This window comes from Chelonia mydas, chromosome 2 (genome assembly GCF_015237465.2).
Source record: "Chelonia mydas isolate rCheMyd1 chromosome 2, rCheMyd1.pri.v2, whole genome shotgun sequence".
Taxonomy (NCBI): Eukaryota; Metazoa; Chordata; order Testudines; family Cheloniidae; genus Chelonia; species Chelonia mydas.
In genome coordinates this window covers 131,825,035-131,849,908 of record NC_057850.1, presented here as the reverse complement: position 1 = coordinate 131,849,908, position 24,874 = coordinate 131,825,035, and the positions used below count along the sequence as shown (strand labels likewise).

Genomic DNA, 24,874 nt, shown 5'->3' with positions numbered 1-24,874 from the left:
AACAATTCATAATGGGAGTGGTGCTGGTAAAAATACCTGAAACGGATGCTTTAATTTTAATAAAGTATTCAAAACATTACACTGAAGTTAAATCCAAACAGACACATTGTAATATTTTTAGTAAACTCAACTGTCTCCTAGAAAATGTGCCGTGCTCTGTTGACAGGATAGAAACCATTAGCTGAAACCCTAGAACTATGGTTTCAGAACAAAAAATAACCGATTTCCTTTCAGGTCAAGTGTTACTTCAAACAACTAGCACAGAAATTTCTACATAAACTGAACACAACCAAATACATACCTGTCATTCGTCATGTGCTGGCAACGTGCTCATTCTGAGCAGCTCTCCTCAGTTCACCCACTGAAGGATTTTAACACTCCTGTCTAAAGTGCCTCTTACAAAATTGTTTGATATAAAGGAAGTGTATAACTTTGGTAAAGTGCTCTCTCCTACTTCATACAAAAGAAAATCTTCTACACTAATCCAGAAGGGCTGGAGCACAGGCTTCTCTCACACCTCAGGCTTATAATCAGAATCTTCTCTTAGGTTGCCCCCCCCGCAAGTCTTCTGTAATTCAATTACGGCACAAAGTCAGCTGTTCAACCAAAACCTACTGCATAAAGATGGACATTAGTAGAATGCACATGATCTATACCAGTGACTAACCTGTACCACATACTTTATTTGGACACAAATTTGACAGGCCAACAGTTATTAGAATACAAGACCTCTTCACAAGAGGTATCAAGAGGAGGAGGAGAAATAGTAGCATCCAGACAGTCACTGGCTAGGTACCAGGGTCCATTTTAGTGAAATTTCTCCCCTCCACCAAAAAAAAAAAAAAAAGATACTAGCTATTAATTCTCCTCTCCTGGACCAAGCTCTGTACAGCAGTTGTGGCAGCTCAGAATATGACTTGCATCCGGAAATGCATCTGCTTTGTAGCATTGTTACTCATTCCCGTCTTCAGCATCCACTTAGACTTCATCCTCTGTAGATACTGCATGTCACGTTCATGTGCTAGGGCTGCTCCTTTTGTAAAGGAGAGAAGGGTGAAAAGTCAGTAGCTTGCAAGACTGCAGAATGATTTAAAGTATAAGGCCTTGCCTCCAATTACACCAGTCTAGTTGCAGCAATATAGTTACCCTGGTCTAACCTTCTGGGTAGGCACTTATTCTGCAGTAAGAATGGCATTTTTCATTTTAGCTTTACCCTCTTCCCAAGCAATGTAAACTAAGCTGAAAAGAGGCTTCATGCTGGAATAAGAGTGTCCAAGAGGGGCTTATAACCTGTGTACCCATCTCTTTAAATTCACTCCTTCCCTTATACTTCTGTACCTTCCCCAGGAAGACAAAATCTAAGTGGCTTAATCCTGCAATGAGCTCTACATGTGGACAAGGGTTTGCTTGCTCTAAGCTCATGAGAGGATCAAGATCTAAGTAATTGAGGGGGGAGAAGTGTTTCTGAATGGCTACCGATCTGAAACAGACCTAAATTAATTGAATGATTTGAAGTGTGTCTCTCTCTGTTCAAACAAATCTTAATTTTCTTTTAATTTTTTTTAAAGTTATTTGCCAAATAACTTCTGCAAATCATTCTTCATCTGGAGCTCATTCACTGCAAGTATCGAACCTTGAATTGTTCTTTGACAGTCCCAATCAAAACCGTTTATGCTGGGGTCATGTATTACCATATTAAATGGCAAGACATTAAATGGCAAGCATTGACAGCTGAAGGAAAGAGTGCCACACAAATGGACAGATAATCTTAATTACCGTCAACCACCTCTAGCAAAGAAACTATTAACGATAGAACTTGACACATTAAGGGTGACAGCCTTCCTTTGTGGTCAGCACAACATTTATGTTTCTATCTGAATATCAAAATACATGTTTAGAATTCAATTCTAGATTAATCCTCTGAAGTATTCTGCAATACTTTACACTTACACAACAGGCTTGTGCATAGCAGTATTCAGACAAAACATTTGAACTACACAGTTACAGGGGCATACATATAGATGCAGTAGTGCAGGAGCGAAAACTAGTATAGTAGCACAAACTAAGGGAGAATATGTCATAACTGGAAACAGGATTTGAATTTAGCAGGCAGGAATAGTCTATGCAACTTCTAGTTCTGAAAAGCCAACCTCGCCTTTGTGTATTTTGTACATTAGCCTAGATTCATCCCTCATAACTTCACATCACCCAACTATGACAGGAAGTTTCAGGCTTGTACACAAATGCACTTTTGCTATAAGAAGCAGTGGGACTACAATTAGTTGTGTATATGCAGGGCTTGCCTTCTCAAAAAGCAGGGCTGGAATGGCAAATTTCTACACTGTATTGTGCTTATGTGCCAGAAATGACGAGGACTAAAACAGAAGGGGATACCCAAAAGTCAGATACTGTGCAAGAGACAAGGTCCAAGCTTTTACCACAGAGCAGTGATGCTCTTCTCCATCTTCACGTGCCGGAAGTTTAGTTTCCCACTGCAAAAGTGATACTGCTCTTTGCTAGGAAGGGAAGCCCCAAATCTGAGAGCACCTAGCAGTAACTATACGGACAGAATTCAAGCATGTAAATGCTAGTATAAGGAGACTGCTCTAAGGGTGTGCCTACACCGGGAGTGGCAGCAAGTCTCAGAGCCTTGGAGGACAGACTCAGACTCAGGCCCATGTACAGCACTAAAAATAGCCGTGTAGATGGTTGAGCTGGGCTGGAAACCAGGCTCTGACGCTCACCCCCCTCTAAGATTACAGGCTCAAAAGAGAGTTTAAAGAACTTAAGTTTGTCACCTACCTGTACTGCTTGTCCAGCCCAGAGCTTTGTACTGTTGCAACACCCTGCCCACTGCCTTCTTATTTTTAGCAACAGCCACTGCTCTTGACAAACCAAACCGCTGCTTGTAGTACCTCATCAAAGAACGGTGACCAACCCTGGCACCTGTTACACAAGAGAATATTTTACAGTTTAAGTCAAGCACAGCGAAGCAGCTTTTGAGGCAAAATAATCACATTGATTACTTTTAAAAGGGTCTGACGTTTTAGGACTATGATAGAGTGTGACTAATGTAGCAGCGTCTATAGTATACCACATGCTGAAGAGAGGAAAGGCAGAAAAAGACCAGCAGCTCAACTAAAGGATGGCTAGGAATTATAAAAGCCTCCAGGAAGATTTAATTAAAGGCAGGAAATGGAGAGGACTGACTGTTAGTTTTGTTGCAAGGATGTGGGCCAGCTTTTTAATGCTAGAAGAAACCTTGACAATCAGCCAGTCTAAAGAATACAGACAAAAGAATTTCACCTAGTAATTCCTGCATCAAGCCCAATAATTTCTGGTTGAACTAGAGCATCTCATCTAGAAAGCCATCCCATGGGTAGGAGTCACTGTCCTAATGACAAAACTATAAAAATTCACTAAGGTTCTCTACTCCTTGCAAAACAGTGGAGATGATCAATCTGAGCTGTGGCAAGTCAGAAAATATGGGCCCAACATCAAGATTTATATAGCACAATTAGCACAGAGAATTTACATGGCACCGTGTTTTGCAACTGGTCAAATAGTCAGGCAGCAGGTTAACACCATATTTTACAATTCGAGAGTACAGGAGAGATTTTCTAATTACATTTTTACTGCCAAACCAGAACATGAAGATTGGTAGGGTAAGTTTTGTTAGTTATAACAGTCCCTTCTTGTTTCCTGACATTTTATGAATAAAGCCTGGGCCTATCACTGGAATAAATCTTATTTCCCTCCCTATTTTTTTTTCTTTTCATACTAAGTAGTGAAAACAGGAAAGGTAATTTCATGATAAAATACAGCCCCAATCCTGCAGGCTGCAGTGTAAATGCTTTGGGGAGACCCAGGGCTCCAACCACACAATAGCTTGCAGGATTGGAATCCAAAACTCTGAATTCCCTCGAGACATGCATCCGAGGAAGTGGGTGTTCACCCTTGAAAGCTTATGCTCCAATACGTCTGTTAGTCTATAAGGTGCCACAGGACTCTCTGCCGCTTTTTCTCGAGATTTTCAGTTACTACTTTGTGATCCGCTGTGGAACCCCTGCATAAACAAACCGAACTGGAATGGCTAACATTCCCCCTCTCGCTGGATAATAAAGAAAAATGGGGATCAGGTAACGAAGGGACAGACTCTGCAGCCAAATTGCTTACTTCCACAAAGATGAGCACTTATGACAAAAGACCAAATGCTTGTTTTCCTGTTTGTCAACAGTGACCGTCAACCCCTACCTGCTAACAATTATCTAATTTTGATGACAGCTTTTATATTTTCCTGAAGCGAAACAGACTTATGCTTTTTGACATGGCAGACCAATGACACCAAAGGGGTAAATACTGATTTTACTTTGTGGTTACTAGCACTGAAACACTGATCAGATGTGTCGTCACATGTTAGTTACAGCTGTGAGGAAGGAAAACTCTAGACTAGAGAGTGCTGTGGTTTAGGTTTACTAGTTCAACAGTACTCTGTCAGGATGTACTCTTAGCCCATATGATTCTACAAAACTCATTTAACTATTTTCTGTCCAGTAAGCTAAACAGAGGTGAAAGCAGAATTGATAAAAATTTATGATTTAAAAAAAATGAGTAAGAAAATTGTTTAATTTAAAACCACGTATATTTTTTAAAAAATAAACCTATTTAAAATTAAATTTGAAATGATTAGTCTATTAAAATAATTTAAATTAAAAACAATATTCAAGCAGTACATTTCCTGCTGAAGTTTTAAAAAAAGTCAAACCACTGAATTGGTGGCAGTCACTGGCTAAGCACCTGGAACTACAGAGTTTGTTAAAGACTAGGGCTGTTGATTAATCACAGTTAACTCATGCGATTAATTTTTTTTTCAGTTAATTGCAGTTTTAATCACACTCTTAAGCGATAGAATACCAAGTGAAATTTATTAAATATTTTTGGATGTTTTTTGACATTTTCAACTATATTGATTTAAATAACAATACAGAATACAAAGTGTACAGTGCTCATATTGCAAATATAAGTAATAAAAAATGATACTCTAAAAATTATAAAACAAAAGAAATAGTATTTTTCACTTCACTTCATACAAATACTAGAATGCAATCTCTTTATTGTGAAAATGCGACTTACAAATGTAGATTTTGTGTTACATAACTGCAATCAAAAACAAAACAATGCAAAACTCTAGGACCTACAAGTCCACTTAGTCCTACTTCTTGTTCAGCCAATCACTAAGACAAACAAGTTTGTTTACATTTACAGGACATTATGCTGCCTGCTTATTATTTATGTCACCTGAAAGTGACAACAGACGTTTGCAGGCACTTTTGTAGCTGGCATTGCAAGGTATTTACATGCCAGATACACTAAACATTTGTATGCCCCTTCGTGCTTTGGCCACCATTCCAAAGGACATGCTTCCATGCTGACGATGCTTGTTAAAAAAAATAATGTGTTAATTAAATTTGTGATTGAACCCTATGGGGGAGAATTGTATGTCTCCTGCTCTGTTTTACCTGCATTCTATCATATAGTTCATGTTATAGCAGTCTCAGATGATGACCCAGCACATGTTTGTTTTAAGAACACTTTCATTGCAGATCTGACAAAACACAAAGAAGGTACCAATGTGAGATTTCTAAAAATAGTTATAGCAGTCGACCCATGGTTTAAAAATCTGAAGTGCCTTCCAAAATCTGAGAGGGGCGAGGTGTGGAGCGTGCTTTCAGAAGTCTTAAAAGAGCAACACTCCGAAGCGGAAACTACAGAAACTGAACCACCAAAAAAGAGAATCAGCCTTCGGCTGGTGGCATCTGACTAGGATGATGAAAATGAACATGCATCGGTCTGCTCTGCTTTGGATTGTTATCGAGCAGAACCCATCATCAGCATGGACGCATGTCCTCTGGAATGGTTGTTGAAGCACGAAGGGACATATAACTCTTTAGGGCATTTGGCATGTAAATATCTTGTGATTCTGGCTACAACAGTGCCATGTGAACGCCTGTTCTCACTTTCAGGTGACATTGTAAACAAGAAGCTGGCAGCATTATCTCCTGCAAATGTAAACAAACTTGTTTGTCTGAGCTGAACAAGAAGTAGGACTGAGTGGACTTGCAGGCGCTAAATTTTACATTGTGTTATTTTTGAATGCAGGTTTTTTTTTAAACAATTCAACTTTCAAGGGATTGCACTACAGTAGTTGCAATAGGGAAATTGAAAAATATTATTTCTTTTGTTTTATACAGTGCAAGTATTTGTAATCAAAAATAAACTGAGCACTGTAGACTTTGTATTCTGTGTTGTAGTTGAAATTAATATATTTGAAAATGTAGCATACATCCAAATATATTTAAATAAATGGTATTCTATTACTGATTAATCACGTGATTAATCACGGCTTGACAGCTCTACTGAAGATCAAAACCAGCTTCTGAGAGCAGTTTCCTCTTCTACAGGTGCGGAGAGAAGACTTTCATTTCATTTCATTCAACTAGTTCAGTTCAATAACTAAGTCAGTCAAAGCTGAGAAACCAACTGGGAGGTGAAAAAGCAGGAAAGCTTGTTTTCCTCCTCCAATCTATAAACAGATGATAGCTTGAGCTAACAGTCCTAAAATCTTGAAGGCTATGGTGTTCAAGTTATTTGTTCAATTCAATTCATCAGTTCAATTCACGAATTACTGAGAATACTTCCTTTCTTTAATAAATGAATTAGTTTTAAATATAAAACGTGTTTTGATAAATGTGCTGGGGAAAAGTGTCTAAGATAGTTTCATTTTAAAAGTGCTGGTTTTCTAGTTTTGGTGCATTTTTAATTGAATTCCAACTTGCATCCAAATGGGCACAAATTCCAAGTTAAAAAAAAAAAAAAAAGATCAATGTAGAAAGAAAGAAATGAATCATTCACCATTTTCAAACAAAAATTAAGCAGCTGAATCAACGTGTATTAAGCAATATACTTGCTTAAATAAGTATGCTGATACCATGTATCCTCCTGGTTAAAACAAAAGTACAAAATTTAGCATGTTTTAATTAAAACATGTTTTAATAGTTATCAACGACTAAGAATCAACCTTTCCTTAGAAAAATAACTGAAGTGCGCAAATGCATAATAAGATTAAAATCAATAATTTAATTCCACCTTGCCTGGAAGTGTATTTTTATCATTCCAGCCTCCCTAAGTGGACTTTCACATACTCCATTGTTCCACTCACATATCTTGCAAATGAATTACAAACCTAGTATCTACAAGTCTGATAATTAGATTTGTTTAAAAAGTGTCCTGTCTTTAATATTAAAGTGGCAGTTTAGCAAATAAGCTAGATAACCTCATCTCACACCAACCAAATCTGCTCTAGAAATACAAGTATTTCACAACACACAGGAACATAGATGGCAAGAAAAATTAACTTTTGAGTGCTGCTGTATTAGCCCTTCCATGCACTGAAATGGTGATTGATTAAAACAACTTTATCACAGTAACATGCAACAAACACCTATAGAACCTTTGCAGAGAAAGGCTGATTATTTGCACGTTGTAGAATAAAAATAAAAGATTTAAAGCACCACAGTGCCCCCTACTGGTTTCCCCATCACTGAGATGAAAAGATACTTTGTGTATCACTAGACAAGACAGCCACTAGAGAAGCTACAATTTAGTGAGAAAACCATCAGTTTTTCCATTTATGTGCCAGTAGTTTCCAATGTTTTTCACCCACAAAACTAAAAGGGACCAGAACTAAAAACCGAAGCATTTGTACTTTTATTTTTTTTTTTTGCTTCTTCATGATAAAAAGGCAGACAGATCAAGAAGTGTTTTGTTTTTTAAACCATAAATGTCAGGTCTGGTCTGGCATATGTTTGACATTACACCGAAAGAATGGGATTTTTCACAAAAGTCTTTAATAGTTTCTCTCATATAGTCAGTTTCACTTTTTATATGCTGCAGGTCTATAAACTGGTTGTTACTCAAACGAGGAAGATTTTCAGAGGAATAAAAGGGATTTTGGCACTCATCTCCCATTGAAAGTCTCCCCCAGACTGCAGTAAAACAAAAACAGAAGAGAAAGCTTCTCCTCTAACCTTTCAATTCTAGCCATTTTAGGATTAGTTGCTCCTGGTAACAACAGTAAGTGTTATTTTTAAGATGGGGGCCCTTCAGCTCAGTTGCTTAAGAGGAAGGCTGAGAAAGCTCCTACTTTGGTTCTCTGGTCTTCAAGGAGTCCTTCAGTAAAAACAGAATACAAAATGCAATATTCCTGATATTTTTGAAGTTTAAAAAAAACCAAACAGCCGCCCTTACTGCACCACAGCTGCTTTTCACGCCATCTTTATCCACTGTAAGTTGTAATAAATCAAAGAACCAAAAAACCAGTACAAAAGCAAGATCACCTTTAAAGAGACATCAATTTATTCACTATCTGCATTTTCTTTAAAACCTACTACTGTTTCAAGTAATACACACAAGACTATTGTAACTAAGATTGGAGGAAAGAGATCTCTTTTGCCATTTTCACTGTCCACTTGACAGCCTTTACGGGATCATGGGGATGTGTTCATACCTCAGTGTGGAACCATACACCATTGCAAAGCATCAGACTTACAGTGTAGAAATTAATACACAAAGAACAATATGTGGTTGTTTAAGGAAATTAATATCTGAATAAGAGGTTGTAAAAATTAGTTACCTATGACCAGGTTACATTGCACAGAGCTACACTGGAAGAACTTACTTTCCATAAGACGTATTGCAATAAAGTACACATTACATCCTTGCATGCGTGAAGTCAGTCAAGGGTAAATAAGAGGAAGTGATGCTCAAACACAAACACCATCCCTCCCCCCACTCCGCAAACAATGCAGGAGGATGACAAGTTAGAAAGACTAAGAAATCTTATAAATTTCAATTTGAGCTAATTGAATAAGATTATTTTTAAATGGAAACAGGTCTTCAATTTGAAAACTGGAATAACAGAATTTGAGATCAAAGCAGATGAAGGACAAGTGGATGGCAAACTGTCCGCTTCATGGCGCAAATCGGAATTTCACATGACAATCTCTGTCTTTGTTGGCAATAATTTAAACTACAGCAAAGCCAAGAAGATAAATACTGCATCAAAAGTACCTATTATACATACCTGAAGGGAGGATCAATTCCATACTTTCGTCATCATATTCTAAATTCTTCCCTGCTGGGAGCTCTCCAGACATTACCACATCCTCCCCTTCCTCGTGATCAGGGTAACTGCTCCTGTGGAACAACAGCAGCAGCTGCTAAATTACACATGAGCAGCAGCTCCATCTCAGAACTGTCCTATATAAACTTGGCATGCTATAAACCTGTTATGTCCTGGAACACTGACAAGCTCCATTTATATCAGGGTTCCCAAACTTTTTCTCTATGTTTTAATATAGACAGTTGTCTTGGAGCACCTCTCCACCCCTTCCCAATTCAATTATACAGCATCAATGTTGCAACAAACTTTTAAATGCAATGTATATCAAAAAGCCCACTGCCGTATGACCAGCCAGCTCTCCACTGATTACCAGTGAGTGCTCCAAATTGAACACTTGGGAAACTCTGCTGTACAGCCCACCATAATAGACGCTGTTATGATCAAAATGAATATACTTTAACAAAATTCTTAAATCATGCTTGCAGATTAAGAAGAGACCAAAACCATATCCTCGTCTCCTGCAATGTTTAAAAACAAATACAAAAAACAATCCCACCATATACCAATGGGGTCTGCGGGGGCAGTGCTTGCAGGCAGCGCACGGAGGCCCACTGCCCCAAAGGGGGTGGAGAGACGTGCCAGTAGCAGCCACTTCCAGGAGTGGCATGGGGCCACAGCATGCAGGCATCTTGCCTGAGCCCTGCTGGCCAGGAGCCGCCTGTGGTAAGTGCCTCCCGGCCAGAGCCTGAACTCGCACCCACTCCTGCACCCCAACCCCCTGCCCCAGCCCGGAGCCCCCTCCTGCACCAAACTCCCTCCCAGAGCCCACACTCCTCACCCTCTCTTGCACCAGTCTGGAGCTCCCTCCTACACCCAAACTCCCTCCCAGACCCCGCACCTCCTCAATTAATATAGTAGAAGTGGCCTGTGACGACTTACCAAAATTCATGGAGTGGCCCCCCTGCAAAAAATTATTGCCCACCCCTGGTATGAATGGATAACAGCATCCTAATAGGTCTAACATTTCATTTTAAATAAATAAATAAAACCACACACCGACCAACAGCACATACCATTATGCACTTACAAACTTGGAAGGGTTGTTTAATATATTATTAGTATTAAAGTGAACGCTTAAGGTGTTATTTTTTCTCATGTGCGCAGTAGCTTTATCTCCAAGACAGCTTCTGACTGATGAATTGATTTTCCAAGAACTGCTAGGACCTTAAGTGTAAACATTAGAAATAGGTCTAGTTTCTAGAAGGTCAACAGTGGAAAAAGTGGATTTCAAGTTTCAACACTTCTTTCTGCTTCCAACTTTGTGGCAAGAAAGAAAAACAAATGTCCTCACCTAAAATCATAGAAGTCTGCAAATTCCAAGGCAGCATCCCCATCTGTGAAGAGTTTGCAGTGGCTTTTATCGTTCATATGACCCTGCACCGCTTCTGTTGAGTAGAAGGATTTCCCCTTCTCATTGCACCACAGGCAGATTTTCCCAACACCAACTTTTTCTCCTGGGCAGGGGAAAAAAATATAAATATATATATATATATATATATATATATATATTTTGAGTTTACATTCAATTCAATGATCAATTTCAACATCCCTGAAGTGGTTATCTCCACTTGGAGTCACAGGCACGGTAAGTGACTTTCTCCAAGTTAGAAAGTCACTGCCAGAAACTGAATTAGGGCCCTGGTCCCCCTGTACTCTAACCACACTCTGCCTCCTCACGGACGAAGTCCATGTGTTTAAAGAATAATTCAAATGACACAACAGAGGGCATCACACACACTGGGCAAAAACTCTCTGTGAGATGCTATAAAAAAGGTTTTGTTTTGTGCATTTTCTTGCTCATTCCAAGAAGTCAGTTGCTGTGGAAGAGCTTTAGCGAGGATAGATAAATTTAATATGAATCTAGTTTGGTTATAGGAAACATTCCATTTGCAGTGGAGCTGGTTTCTCATAACTGTTATAGTACTTTGGCAAATATTTGCATCATCATTCACTAGGAGAGCTATGCGTCCAAGTAATAGGCACACCCAGTGTAAATATTTTAGAACTTGAGGTTTTTTGCATAAACCTCATGCTGTTTAAACCAATACTATTAGAGATCAGGTTAAGACCTAATATGGGGGCAGAATAACCAAAAGCTGTCCAGTGCAGGGTTCTTATACCTTCCCCTGAAGCATCTGGTACTGGTCACTGTCAGAGACAGTACATTGAACTAAACAGACCTGAGGCCTGATACAATATGGTTATTCCTATATCTACTAGAATTAAGTCATACATGTGACTGAATGAAAGTCATGAATACCATGTGACACTGAAGCCATAGCTCAAATCTGTTTATTGCAATAGAACAGGGTATTTAACCTTGTTGGAGTGGGGGGAGGGGAAGAAGAGTCATGCTTACCCAAGTACTTAATCAGTCCCCTGAGATCCACAAGGTATTCTATATCTGGAATAAAGAAACTATGGGCTTTTGTCATGTGGGCCATGTTTTTCATGAGAGAGCTTGAATGGTGAGGACAAAACAAGCAGTCTGTGAGTGGTACTGCACCAGCAGCAATCTGTTTCTCATCTTCATCCACTGCACTGTCCATCTGCTCATCTTCAGACTCTCCAACTTCATCAGAATCCACATCCTCCCAGCCTTTCAGTGCAAGTTAAAACATTAGGTTTATTTACATCATCTTTTTTTCAGGCAAACAAGCGTAATCTGTATGCTCTAGTACAGAATATGCTGACAACACCAATAATAATTATAAACGGATATAAAACGCTGTGTGTTCTAATTACTATACAGACATTTAAATCAATCAAGTGGTGAGCTCATACCACTGTCAAAATTAACTTACAAAGAAATGATGGAAGCTTAAGGTAAAATTCAAAACTGCTCATGAAAGGATCACCAGATCTAAGAATTTAGTTACAATCGTCTCTAGTATGAAAATCCTTTTGCTGTTTAGGAGCAACATTATTATTGTACCATGCAGCATTAAAACAAAGCATAACTGGTAAAACGCAACACAATTCTCTCAAACATGAGGATTTTGATTTCCTGTAGTGACTTAGCAGCATGAGTAGAAAGTTATAAAACCAAACATACTCTTTTCATACGTACATCTTTACGACAAAAGAAACATTCTAAGTTATCTATAAGCAGAGTTCTTAAAGTAACTGGAGCTATGCAATTGTTTTTGTGTCCCTTGTACTTCTTCCAGTCATGGTTATTTCTCCTCTGATACTCATGCAAGATCCCATACATTGCTCTGCCAATATTCTTCAAATTTCACTGGGAAGGGTGAGAGTATGGGGGGGGAAATCAAGATAATTTCCCGTGACACTTTCATCTTCTGTAAGTGCCAAAAACAGTGCCAACTGGGAGAAGGCTGTTTGTGATGTCCACTAGCAACTCGAAGACAGTAAACTCATTTCACATAGGCCACTAAAGAGTTCTCAGATGGTAACTATTAATTACCAACCTAGATGGGATTCAAACCAGTGACCTGGTAACGTTAGTATCGGATATTGGTTTCTAGCTTTAAAAGCCTCAAACTGACAATCCTTTGACCTGTGTTTGCAGTATTGCTGTAGCTGCGTTGGTCCCAGGATAATCAGAGAGAGACTACTCCTTTCTTACTCTCTCTAATCCTTTCACCGTACACTCTGAACGAACAGCACTGGAAAATAGTCCTGATCAAAAAGTTAAAGGTAAAATGAACGCTTAGAAACCTCCTGAGACATAGTGTTACAACTTAAATATATCTTAATGCAAAATAGTTTCACGTTTGTTTCTTCTTTATGTATCTTCCAAAACAGAGTACAGAAACATGGGTTTACCGAACAACAGTTGATGATGCGTCTAACACATGGGGACCTGATCCCCACTGACATCAATGGAATTACTTCAACATAAATCTGCTGTAACAGAGTGGAGTATTAAGCTAAGGAGTGCAGGTCCCTGCACTGCTTTTGATGGACATGATAGAAGCAGTAGTTATAAGAGAAAACACATGACCTCTATTCTTAGTAACTAGAAAACTTTTCAGTTTATCTTTAAAAAGAAAAAAAAAAGTGATGAATGAGTTCACTGGCCACTAAACCTTGCTAGACTTGAATCTTTCTTCCCTCTTCATGGCAAATATTTTTTGGTGGGAACCTCTGCTGTGTGAAGTTTCATAAGAAAAAAGCCTCCCCCATAGAATCGTTAAGAATGTTTTCCTGCCTGGAGAAATTTTATTTAAAAAAATTAAAAAAAAAAAACAAAACAAACCCAACAACAACATGGGGCTTCTACCCAAAACCAACCACTAAGTTTGCTTACCCAGAGCCACCATTTTACCACCTTGCTGGTTTTCTTACCTTCTTCCATCTCCTCATCTTGCTCCTCATCCTCTGCATCCTGTTTTGCCAGCTTCCTTGCCTGCTGTTCAAACCACTGTAGCCTTGGAGGTTTTTCCAGTCGCTCTCTGCTCTGTGACAAATTACCTCCAGCAGAAGGTGGAGAGCTGCTTGTATCAGTTGGGAGCAATGGTATCTTCTTTGGAGACAAGGATGGTTGGGGCCTGATGGCTTGCTGAATAGCTGTATTCATTGCATCTTTGTTTGGACTCTCCTGGGCCAGCCCCTTTTCCAGGTTCTTCTCATTTAAGGTTTCTACCTTCTTGTTGACAGCCTGGACAGCTTTTTTTTCAAGTTCTAGGTGCTTCTTGGACTTCAAATGATTCTCATAGGCATTCAAAGTGGAGAACCTCTTGCTGCAAGCTGTGCAGTAGGTGGCAGTGACTTTGTTCTGTTCCTCTGTCACCGCTCTCTGAGCTAGGACTCTCTCTTGGAAATTCTCGGCAGTGACAGGTGGCATGTCAGCAACTTTCCGTTTTAGATTATATCTATGCCAGTCGGTTTTGTAGTGGGCACGCTGAATGTCAGCATCCTTAAAAGCCACACGGCAAGTGATGCAGGTATAAGATGCCATTACTTGGAAGCAAAGAAAGGCAGCATGTCAAAAGAAAGTGATCAAAATATGGCGGGAGGAGAAGACATGAAAAACAAGCCAGTGTCAGGTCCTTGCCTGTCTGAGCAATTGCACATTTGATGCAATCCTGGTGCAAGTGTGTTAGTAAAGTTTATGAAACGCTGTTAATGCGTTAGACATTGCAAAGGATGAAACGAAGATATAAAGTTAGTCACAGCTATCAAAGATGTATTACTATTTATATTATCATAGCACCTAGAAGCCCTCATCATGGACAAGGGCAACGACCCCTAGGCCAAGTACACACACAAAGCAAAAGGATGGCCCATGCCCCAAAGAGACTTATTTATAGGTCTCTCCACTTTTCACCAAAGAGCAAACGCCGGAAGTCTCTAGTCAGTAGGATGCAAGCCATAGGTCTCTAAAAAAGGGACATGGTCATTTTAAAGAAAAAAATACATTTGATTTTTTTAAGCCTTCTATTGTCACAAGAAATGACTAACATAATACAATGCGAAAGAGATAGAGAAAGCTTTCAGTTGGTTTTCAGCCTTTTGTGTACAATGACATTTTTTGCCCTCTAATATCAGTCGTTTCCCCCTTTTGTATGAGAGGGTCTCCAACATAGCAACACGGGAGAGTTAAATAGGAAAATGTGACTACAAAACAACAAAAACTGGCAGAGAGAGCGAGAGACCATATTTTACTGTATGTTTGTAAAGCACCCAGCATAATGAGGCCCTCTGCTTGATTGGAGATCACTGTGTACAATAACACAAATACATAGCAACTATTGCTAAAGTTATCATTAACTTTTCTTTAATTTGAGTAGATGCAATGCTGATGGAGTCACTTTAAAACCATAAGGGATTGTAAGCTCTCTATGGCAGGGACTGTCTTTTTGTTGTGTGTCTGTACAGCACTCAGAACAATGGGGTCCTGGTCCAGGACTAGGGCTGCTAGATGCTACGGTGGTAACGAACAACAAAACGAACACAAGCAGAAGGTCACAGATTGAGATCAAACCTTAGACTAATATATGACTAATCTAAGGAAAGCACGATTCAACCCATGGGAAGAAGCCTGTAATATGCAGGGGAAAAATCAAGTCCCAAACAGCATGCAAAAACTGCAATCCCTCCAAGGGTATCAACAGACAGAATTCAACATTAAAAAACTCCCCCACAAACACTAGACTGAGCCTGTACAGCCTGGAAAGGTGTGGATTTTAATCAGATAACAGGTACATTACAGAACTGAAATTTCCTGTTAGAAACCAGCATTTGCTTTTGCTGTATCTCTTATCTGTAAATGCAGAGTAAAAAACATGTACGCACGAAAAAACATGAAAAATGGTCATTTATAAGCTGTAAAAAAATAAACCAGTAAATTATTATACATAAGAACCATTTAATTTAGATGAGAAAAAGTCACTCATTCTTCACTGTGAAATGTCTATGTTCACTCAAATAGTTATGCTTTGTTTCAGTCAGGATCAACTTCACTCCCTGCTTTCTAATTCAAGTATGTACCACCTAACCGCTGTAAATTGACATGAGCACCTGTTTCCATTCAGCAGCATGTGGTCCTTGAAAGGAAAAAATGGTAACTCTACAAGCCATCTAAGCAGCACTTACTGCTGTATAATTTAGACAGGTTCTTTTAAAACAGTATTTGCTAACTCTTGTTAGAGTTATATGGCAAGCAAGAATGTTGCTAGATTCCTCTCTGACCAATTTCAGAAATAAAATTAAAACACAAGAAAATCCAGAACAACCAAAAATATTTACATCTGCTAACTCACCAAAGGAATAATTCATTCTGTTTGATGGTATAAAATAGAAGAGACTAACTATAGGATCACATGCTGCTATGCCAGCACTTCTTTTATACACACTTACTTTCATCCATAATTTTAACCTTAAAAAAAGCACAACTCCATTTTTTCTCTCTCACGTGTCTGCATGTGTGTGTTGAGGGGGCAAAATTTAAACATAACTGAATTTTTGGAGTCCAAGAACAGACTTGTTTCATCTAATGTTTGGAAGAGTTAACTTGTTTGCTGTTGGTCCTCTACTGCACCTGATTTCTGCTACTTTACCATGACACCAAATCAACAGACGAGTGAACATAAGCACAGCCATACTGAGTCAGACCAATGGTCCATCTACCCCAGTAGCCTGTCTTCCAACAGTGGCCAATGCCATGTGCTTCAGAGGGAATCATCAAGTTATCCATCTGTGTTGCCCATGCCCAGCTTCTGGCAAACGGAGGCTAGGGACACTTCAGAACATGGCTTGCATCCCTGCCCATCCTGGCTAACAGACATTGATGGACCTATCCTCCATGAACTTATCTAATTCTTTATTAACACTGTTATAGTCTTGGCCTTCACAACATGCTCTGGCACAGGCTGACTGTGCATTGTGTGAAGAAATACTTCTTTTTGTTCATTTTAAACCTCCTACCTATTAATTTTTATTTGGTGAACCCCCAGTTCTTGTGTTATGAGAAGGAGTAACACTTCCTTATTTACTTTCTCCACACCAGTCGTGATTTTATAGACCTCAATCATATCCCCCCTTACTCGTTTCTTTTCCAAGCTGAGAATTTCCAGTCTTATTAATCTCTCTTCATACGGAAATTGTTCCATACCCCTAATCCTTTTTGTTGCCCTTTTCTGAACCTTTTCCAATTCCAGCATAGTATTAGAATGACAGCGGCTAAACAGAAATTAGTAGAATATAAGAGCTTCTGTTATGTAAGTTAGGAACTATAATACCTAGACAAAAATGGCTTGACAAATAAATCAATTTCTGCCTTCACTTTGCATGTCCTTTTTGGTGGTTTTAAATCAGATCGGCCCAAAGTTACTTTTAAACACCGTGAGTTGAGTTTAATGTCAAAAGAAATTCAGCTACAGATAAAATATACACTAAGCGTATAAAACTTACTAAACCTAGGATGACAGGAATGAGGTATAGACACTCTGCAGCAGAGAGAGCATTAAAACAGGGTTGACAGGATCAACTTCAAGACTGGCTGGCTCATCAACTCATCAAAGCTAATTTACTGCGACCACTCCGGTCTCGGCGCCCTACACCCACGCCTGGCACACCCGACAGAGCCCGGGCACGGAGCAAGCCCCTCTGAAGTCCTGGGTGCCGAGTCAGCTTCATGTTCTGCCATTAGCTGCGGCTGCCCACAGCAGCCCGGGGGCCGGGCACTCGACAGCGGGGCACAGCGCAGCACCTGAGCGGCCTCTGCGGCGGGAGGCCAGGGCCCCGCGCACCCGGGGAAAGCCTCAGGCAAGCGGCCCTAGCTGCCGGAGCGCGGGGCGGAGGGGCTGGGCGCCGGCGCGGCAGTCACAGCGCGAGCCGGCCCGAGTCCCGCCGCCGCCCAGGTCGGGGCTTCTCGGGCCTCCCCCGCAGGCCGGGGCCGGGGCCACAGGCCGCTCGCGCGCAGCAGAGCGGGGGGAAGGGCCGGGGGCGACCGGGCCGCGCAAGGGGGCGCTTGGTTCCAACCCCGCCCCCGGGAGTCTCGGGCACCTACCTGCGGGGCGCGCGCCTCCTGGGCGGGCTAGAACGCGGGAACAATGAGGCTGGAACGCTCGGCCCGCGGGGATTCCAATATGGGGCGGCCACAATTTCTCCGGCAGCAGAGGCCGCCCGCCGTGTGACGCGCCGGCCGGGGCAGCGGGGAGGCGCCTCTAGCTGCTCTGACGGAGGCCACCGCCCCCTGCCGGCCCGGCGGGCCCCACGGAGCGTCCCCGCCGCGCCTCCGCCCTCATGGCGGCCCCCTGCCGGCTGCCCAGCGCCAGCTCAGTGGCCGGCAAAGCGCCGCGGGGGCGGGCCGGCCTGGTGCACCCCCCGGGGACGGCCAGGGGGCAAGAGCCGCATCCTGCAGTTTCGCACAAGGCGGGGGATCCCGCCCCGCCCGCTCCTGTCACTGGGAGGAAGGGCGCGCGCGGCGGGCTCAGTGCTGGGGCCCAGGCCTGGATCGCAGGACTCCTGGAGTCAGTTCCCGTGTGCAGCAGCCGCTTACACACAGCCCTTCCCTTGTGCCCGGGAGGCCGCGGGCTCAGCGCGTTCCTAGGAGACGTCTCTGGCCCGGGGGGTGATGGTTTTGAAAGAGCCCTCCCCCTACCGCCGCTGACGGTATCAAAAGGGGGAGACATGGGGGGGGCAGCCCGAAACAGCAGGCATTCCAGGTCATCACGTTGCTCACAGAAGCCCAAAAGGGACAGCCCCGTTTTTAAAAAGCAGTTGCGCGTCACCTTTAATACATCTGCTGGGGGGAGGGGGGGGAATGTCACGGAACTATTTGGTAAATATAGAGCCGGCAGGAATGGACACGATTTTTGAAAAGAAAAATCAAAATTCAAGTTTCTTTTTTTATCAGCTCTAGCTAAATAGCACCGCACTGCGCTGTCTTGTAAAAGGCAATGAGCATGCAAATAAGGAGAGTGAGATCGATACAGGAATTTCCTGCCATATCCTGGACAGTCTTCATTGGATTACGCTGTTCAAAGCCTCTGGAAAGAAAGCAAAGAGCAGACACTGGCCTTTTATCACATTGTACCTATTGGGTTCTGAGAAGTGGGCGGGCAGGAGCCCGCCTTCCTCCCCCCAGTCTAAAGGGAGGATCTACAGGACCTGGAAACCAAATGATTCTGTGGACAACTAATTTTGCTAGCAGGTTGGGGCAGTTTAAGGTAGTATCAGGTGTAATCTATATTTTTAGTTTGGTTTATGATGCCAAGGTACCATTGGAATGGACATCTGTACCTACTGTAGGCAGGGAATTGTGCAGCCTGGAAAAATCCAGTCAGGAGGGAGAGAGACATGGGCCTCTGCCCAAGAAAGATGACAGCTGAGAGCCAGGAGCTGAGGTTGGGTGTCCTTCCTGGCTCACAGAGTGGGAATATAGGTGCAGTTGCCCTGAACTGTGACAAATACTACAACGATTGAAGGTGAGGATGAGGTAGTTGTGACCAGCAGTAAATGTTTGTTTAAAGCAGTATGGGGCAAGCCACCTTAGGTTGCCTCATGAACTATATTGCATGCTGCCACTGTTACAGAGAAGTCAGTCAAAGTCTGCTGAGAGGATATCAGTCAGAGAAAAAATAAATATAACTGGGACTAAAGCAGAGTTGGGAAATAGTAAAAAGAAGAATTATGTAAATAAAATAGCTAACATTTAATTTTTGTAAATTTATTTTTCTTTTTGAGCTATATTTCCATACTGGATGGTATTTTGTATGTCAGTAATGTCTCTAAGGTTCATTAGAAATGAAGAAATTGAGAAGGGGCGTTTATGTTGTGGGAAAGGTATGGAATTTAGGCATTAATCATATTTGAAATGAGGTAGCAAAGTGAAACTCTCTGGTCTTGTCTATACTTCAAACTTTGGCTGATGCAAGTTACGTTGGCATCAAGCTGCCCAAGTTATATTGTTCATATGCGTGCATACGTGGTTGCTTGTGTCAGTGCTGCACACATGCGCTGGGAATGCTTGTGTTGATGCAAAGTATAGTGTATCCTGTGTAGATAGTCCCAGTGTACCACGCTGTGGTGTTTAGATGTTGCTTGTAATTATTAGAATTGGGAGCACTGGCTGTTGGGAGTCTGAAAGGACAGGAAACAGGAAGGAGGGGGGAGGAGTTGAGAGGCTGGGAGAAAGCTACAGAGAGTGCAGCAGCAGCTTGGTAAAGAGGTTTCCACTTTGAAAATAAAGTCCTGGTTGATACAACATTTTGGCGATCTCCTGCCTCTGAACCCTTTCTGCAAAGGCCAGGTGAGCCTCCAACTGGTTTTACTACCTGGATCCATATGTTTGAGACTTATCTGCTTGCAATCAGTGCTACAGAGATTTCTGCAGTAAGAAAGTGTGCTCTGTTAATCCACTGCCTTGGAGCAGAAGGGCAGCGTATATTTTACACTTTTCCCCTTGCAGATGATAAATATGAGACTGCACTCACTGCATTAAAGCATTTTTTTGTACCAAAAGTGAATGGAGTAGCTAATCGCTACAGATTTCGCCAGCGTGAACAGAAACCAGGGGAAACTATAATGCAGTATATTGCTTCCCTGAGGAGTCTGATTGTAACTTTGGGAATATGGCGGATGAGATGATTAGAGACCAGCTCATTGAGAAAACAACCATGCTTCATGTAAGAGAACGCTTACTTCTAGAACCACAACTTACGCTAGAAAAAGCAATAACCTTTGCTATTCAGATTGAGTCAGCTACAGCTGAAGCCAAAATAATGAGCATGGATACAGGAGGCACAGTCCAGGCTGTGATTCCTTTGCAGAAAAGTTCACTACCACTGCAGACGCACAATTTCAAGAGGAAAACTAATGAAAAACCACCGAATCAGCAAATTCAAAATACAGTAAAAGCATGTTTTCACTGTGGATCCCCACAACACCTTGCAAGCTACACAGGATGTTTGGCAAAAGTAGCTCAGTGCAATCATTGCAAAAAGATTGGACATTTTGTGAAAATATATCGCAGTAGCCAGTTCAATCAACAGGTGCATGCAGTTACAATACTAGATGTTACTGTGCAGAGTGTGGACAAAATCATTATTGCACGTATTCCAGAACAGATCAAGTGCACAGTAAACGTTTCCGCCATACCCTCAGGCAAACCACACTCTATTCAGGTAATGTTGGACACTGCTCAGCAGTATCTATACTACCTGATTCCATCTATCTGCATTACTTTAAAGATGTGCCTCTTACTGAACCCAAACTTCACTTGATGTGCTATTTGAAAAACCATATTCCAGTACATGGCTGCCTGCCAGCATTAGTTACTTTTGGTGATTGCTGTGTAATTGCAGAGTTCTACATTGTCCACAAAGGCACTCCTATCCTTGGCAGAGATTTATTGGTTGCTTTAAATCTCAGAGTAGTTAACGGACGAATTGATCTTCCTCAGCAAAGCATTCTTGCGGTACACACACCAGTTTCTGCTGGGACCCAACACCAGGTTGAGGAGAAACTCGGCTGTGCTTATGGGTTTCTGCATAAAGTTAAAATGCGGAATAATGTGATGCCTGTACGACAGAAGTTACGGCGTTTACCATTTTCAGTCAGGGAAGCTGTTTCAGAGGAACTTAGAAAACTTGTTCAAAAGGACATTATTGAAGAGATTGACTCCTCGGAATGGGTTGCGCCTCTAGTAATGATGCAGAAGAAGGGTGGAGGCATTCATTTTGTGTGGACTTAAGGGAGCCAAATAAAGCTATTGTGATTGACAGCCATCCTCTTCCTCACATAGAAGAAGTATTTTCAGAACTCCGTGGAGCAAAGATGTTTTCTACTCTTGATTTGCAGAGCGCATACCACTAGGTTATGTTGCATGAAGATAGCAGAGACCTCACAGCATTTCTTACACATGAGGGACTATTTTGTTTTAAGCATGTTCCATACGGTCTCGCATCTGCCCCAAGTGCTTTTCAAAAAATGATGTCATTGATTCTGAAGAATCCACATGGAGTTCAGTGCTATCTGGATGACATGATCATGTTTGGAAATACTGCTGAGGAGCATGACAATAACCTGCAGTCTGTACTAAACTGCCTCAGCACAGCAGGCCTTCCAGCTCAATAGGTCCAAATGCAAATTTAGACAAACTGAACTCTCCTTTCTGGGGTATACAATTTCACAGGCTGGACTAAAACCTGATCCAGATCATTTCTGGGCAATTTCAAATGCTCCTCCTCCAACAGATTTGCAAACCTTACGTTCCTTCTTGGGTCTTACCTCCTGGTATGCAAAATTCATTCCCAATTATGCCTCTGTCATTGAACCGTTATGGGAATTACTATGGAGAAGTTCAACTTTAGTGTGGACAACGGATGCACAAGCTAGTTTCAAAACGGTGAAAGACTTAATTGTACATAGTCCAGTACTTACATAATTCAGTCCTGCATTGCTCACAATTGTAACTACTGATGCTTCTGATTATGGACTTGGGGCTGTTCTCACACAACTGCATGAGGACAACACAGAGAGGACTGTTGCATTTGCTTCAAGGACACTTAGTAATGCTGAGAGAAAATATTCTACAGTCGAAAAAGCAGCACTTGCTTGTGTCTGGGCTACTAAAAAATGGAGAACTTAGCTCTGGGGCCGCATGTTCAAGTTGTGCACAGACCACGGCCCTTTGACGACGTTGCTCACGTGAAAGGACTGGGAAGAGCAGGATACCGTATTGCCTGATGGTCTGCAAGACTACTCTCTTTCAATTATGAACTGGAGTATAAGCCTGGAAACCAAAATGTGATCGCTGATTGCTTTTCTCGCCTGCCTTTGCCTTCACCAGATGGTCTACCGGAGGATGTGGATGTAGTGGTTGCACTTATTACGAGCATTCTCACTGCAGTTACAAGAGAACAATTTCAAGCTGCTTGTTCAGCGTGTCCAATTCAACAAAAACTACGGGAATTTCTGACAAATAGATGGCTCAGTCACCCTAAAAACCTTGACCCAGTTTTGCTGCCTTATTTTAGAGTTCGGGATGAACGTTCTTTGTTTGATGGCTGTGTGCTACGAGGTACACACTGGCTCCTTGTGCCAGAAGAATTACAGTCAAAAGTCTTACACCTGGCACATGATACTCATCAAGGAATTGTCCGAACCAAACAACAATTACGGGATCTGTATTGGTGGCCAGAGATGGACTCTGAAACTGAAGCACTCATAAAATCCTGTGTCACTTGCCAAATGCATGATAAGACAGCAGTGACATGTACCCTTCCATTACAGCCTGTTCCTCTTCCTGAATCTGCATGGGAAAAAGCGGCGATTGACATTGTAGGACCCTTTGATATTGCTCCAATTGACTGCCGTTATGCCATCACTTTAATAGACTATTTCAGTAAATGGCCTGAGGTAGCGTTTACATCGCAAATCTCTTCTGCTACAGTAATTAAGTTCCTCTCTTCAGTTTTTAGCAGGGAAGGTAACCCCAAAGAACTGGTTTCAGATAATGGTAGTCAATTTACTTCCCTGGAGTTTGAAACTTTTCTAGCACAGAGGAACATTTTACACAGAAGGTCGTCCCTATATTACCCTCAAGCCAATGGGGAAATCGAACGGTTTAACAGAAGTTTGAATGAGAATTTGCAAACAGCTAAACTGGAAGGGCGATTGTGGATACCCTTCACTACTGATTTCTTGCAAGCATACCGGGCTACACGACATGCCGCAACGCAAAGATCACCCGCAGAGTTACTGCTTGGGAAACAGATGAATACGAAACTGAACATAGCTGGATTGTTGAAGGCATGACCTGATGCCCCAGTCAGGGATGATGTGAGAAAAACAGTTGAACAGAGCCAAGCAAAGTCTAAGGTCTTTCACAGACAAATGGCAGGGGGCTAAGGAACCAAAGTTTGAGTGTGGTTCCTTCTTTAGAATACGAAAACCTGGAATTTTATGCAAAGGGGACCATAAATTCACAGCTCCTCTTAAAATCATAGAGAAGAAGGGACCTTACACCTATCGACTTTTTGATGGGCGGGTATGGAATGCTTCTTATCTTTGTTGGATCATATTAAAGAAGTTCTGTATTAAAATCACAAATGAGTTTGATTCCCCATAGTTTAAATTCCAGGGTATTACTAATTAAGAGGTCTCTTGGTTTTTGGTACTGTTTCTCTCCCTCTGTGTGTGAAACTTGCAAGCTGCTAATTGTGTTAGTACATTCTAAGACAGAGTCTGTTCTCAAAGCAATTCACAGAGACTCAAAGCAATACTCTAACAACAGAAACAGCACCCAGAGACTCCCCGCCCTTTTGTTGTATTAACAATTGTGTTTGAAATAGAGATAGAGGATGTATGTGGATGGATGCTTGGTGTGGATAATAACTGAATGATCAGGGAGGTGCCAGCCTAAGAATCCAGTCTCCATCGGCTGAAGAAGGCGTCAAGTGGAAATAACCAGAGGACCCCTGGAGGGCAGACTGGAATCCACCCAACAGCCTCAAGAATGGGAGAACCAAAGAACAAGATAACATCTAGCAGCACGGAGCCGTCAGGAATGTGCTATCTGCTGATTGATTCAGCAACAGCATGATGCAGCAATTCCCATAGACTGGCATAGGAAGAAATTCCTATAAAAATAGACTCTAAAAAGTGAGAACTTTGGGGTCTGATTCTGCAAACCAACTTCCAGGAGCATCAGATGAGCATCTGACAAGGCCCTGCTCCCTCCTCATGTCCAGGCCACCTGGCCAGTGGCTTGGCATGAGCAACTCTAAGGCTGGTAACTATGATAACAACTTTGCAGAACCTGTGTGTGTGTGTGTGTGTGTGTGTGTGTGTGTGTGTGAATAAATATGAGATTGAATGGAATGTTATAGCTATAACTAACCGCTTACTATGATAACAACCTTGCAGAACCTGTGTGTGTGTGTGTATATGAATGAATGTGTGAATAAAGATGAGATTGAATGGAATGTTACAGCTGTAACTAACTGCTTACTATGATTCTTTCTGTATTCACAATAAATGTGGTATTTTGCCTTTTCCCCTTTAATAAGATCCTGCTGGTTTTTATTTTATTGGTACAACATCTTACACCTGCCTATGCACCAAGAGGAGATTATGCCAACACCCATTCTGCATTGGATGACTTCACCATAGTACCAACACAACAAGACATTGCACTGGAACCGGGGCTTGAGAGATGGC

The 24,874-nt window shown here is 41.6% G+C and overlaps 1 protein-coding gene across 1 annotated transcript; it reads right to left on the bottom strand.

The window, feature by feature from the left end:
* Window positions 1–663: 663 nt before the first annotated feature.
* ZNF622 (zinc finger protein 622) lies at window positions 664–17,959 on the bottom strand. Its single transcript, XM_037893312.2, has 7 exons — window positions 17,718–17,959; window positions 13,553–14,167; window positions 11,601–11,840; window positions 10,533–10,695; window positions 9,143–9,255; window positions 2,803–2,946; window positions 664–1,033 (listed from the first exon to the last, which is right to left on the bottom strand). The coding sequence occupies exons 2-7, from the start codon at window positions 14,163–14,165 to the stop codon at window positions 906–908; spliced, it is 1,401 nt and encodes a 466-aa protein (XP_037749240.1). The 5' UTR covers window positions 14,166–14,167; window positions 17,718–17,959; the 3' UTR covers window positions 664–905.
* Window positions 17,960–24,874: the final 6,915 nt, after the last annotated feature.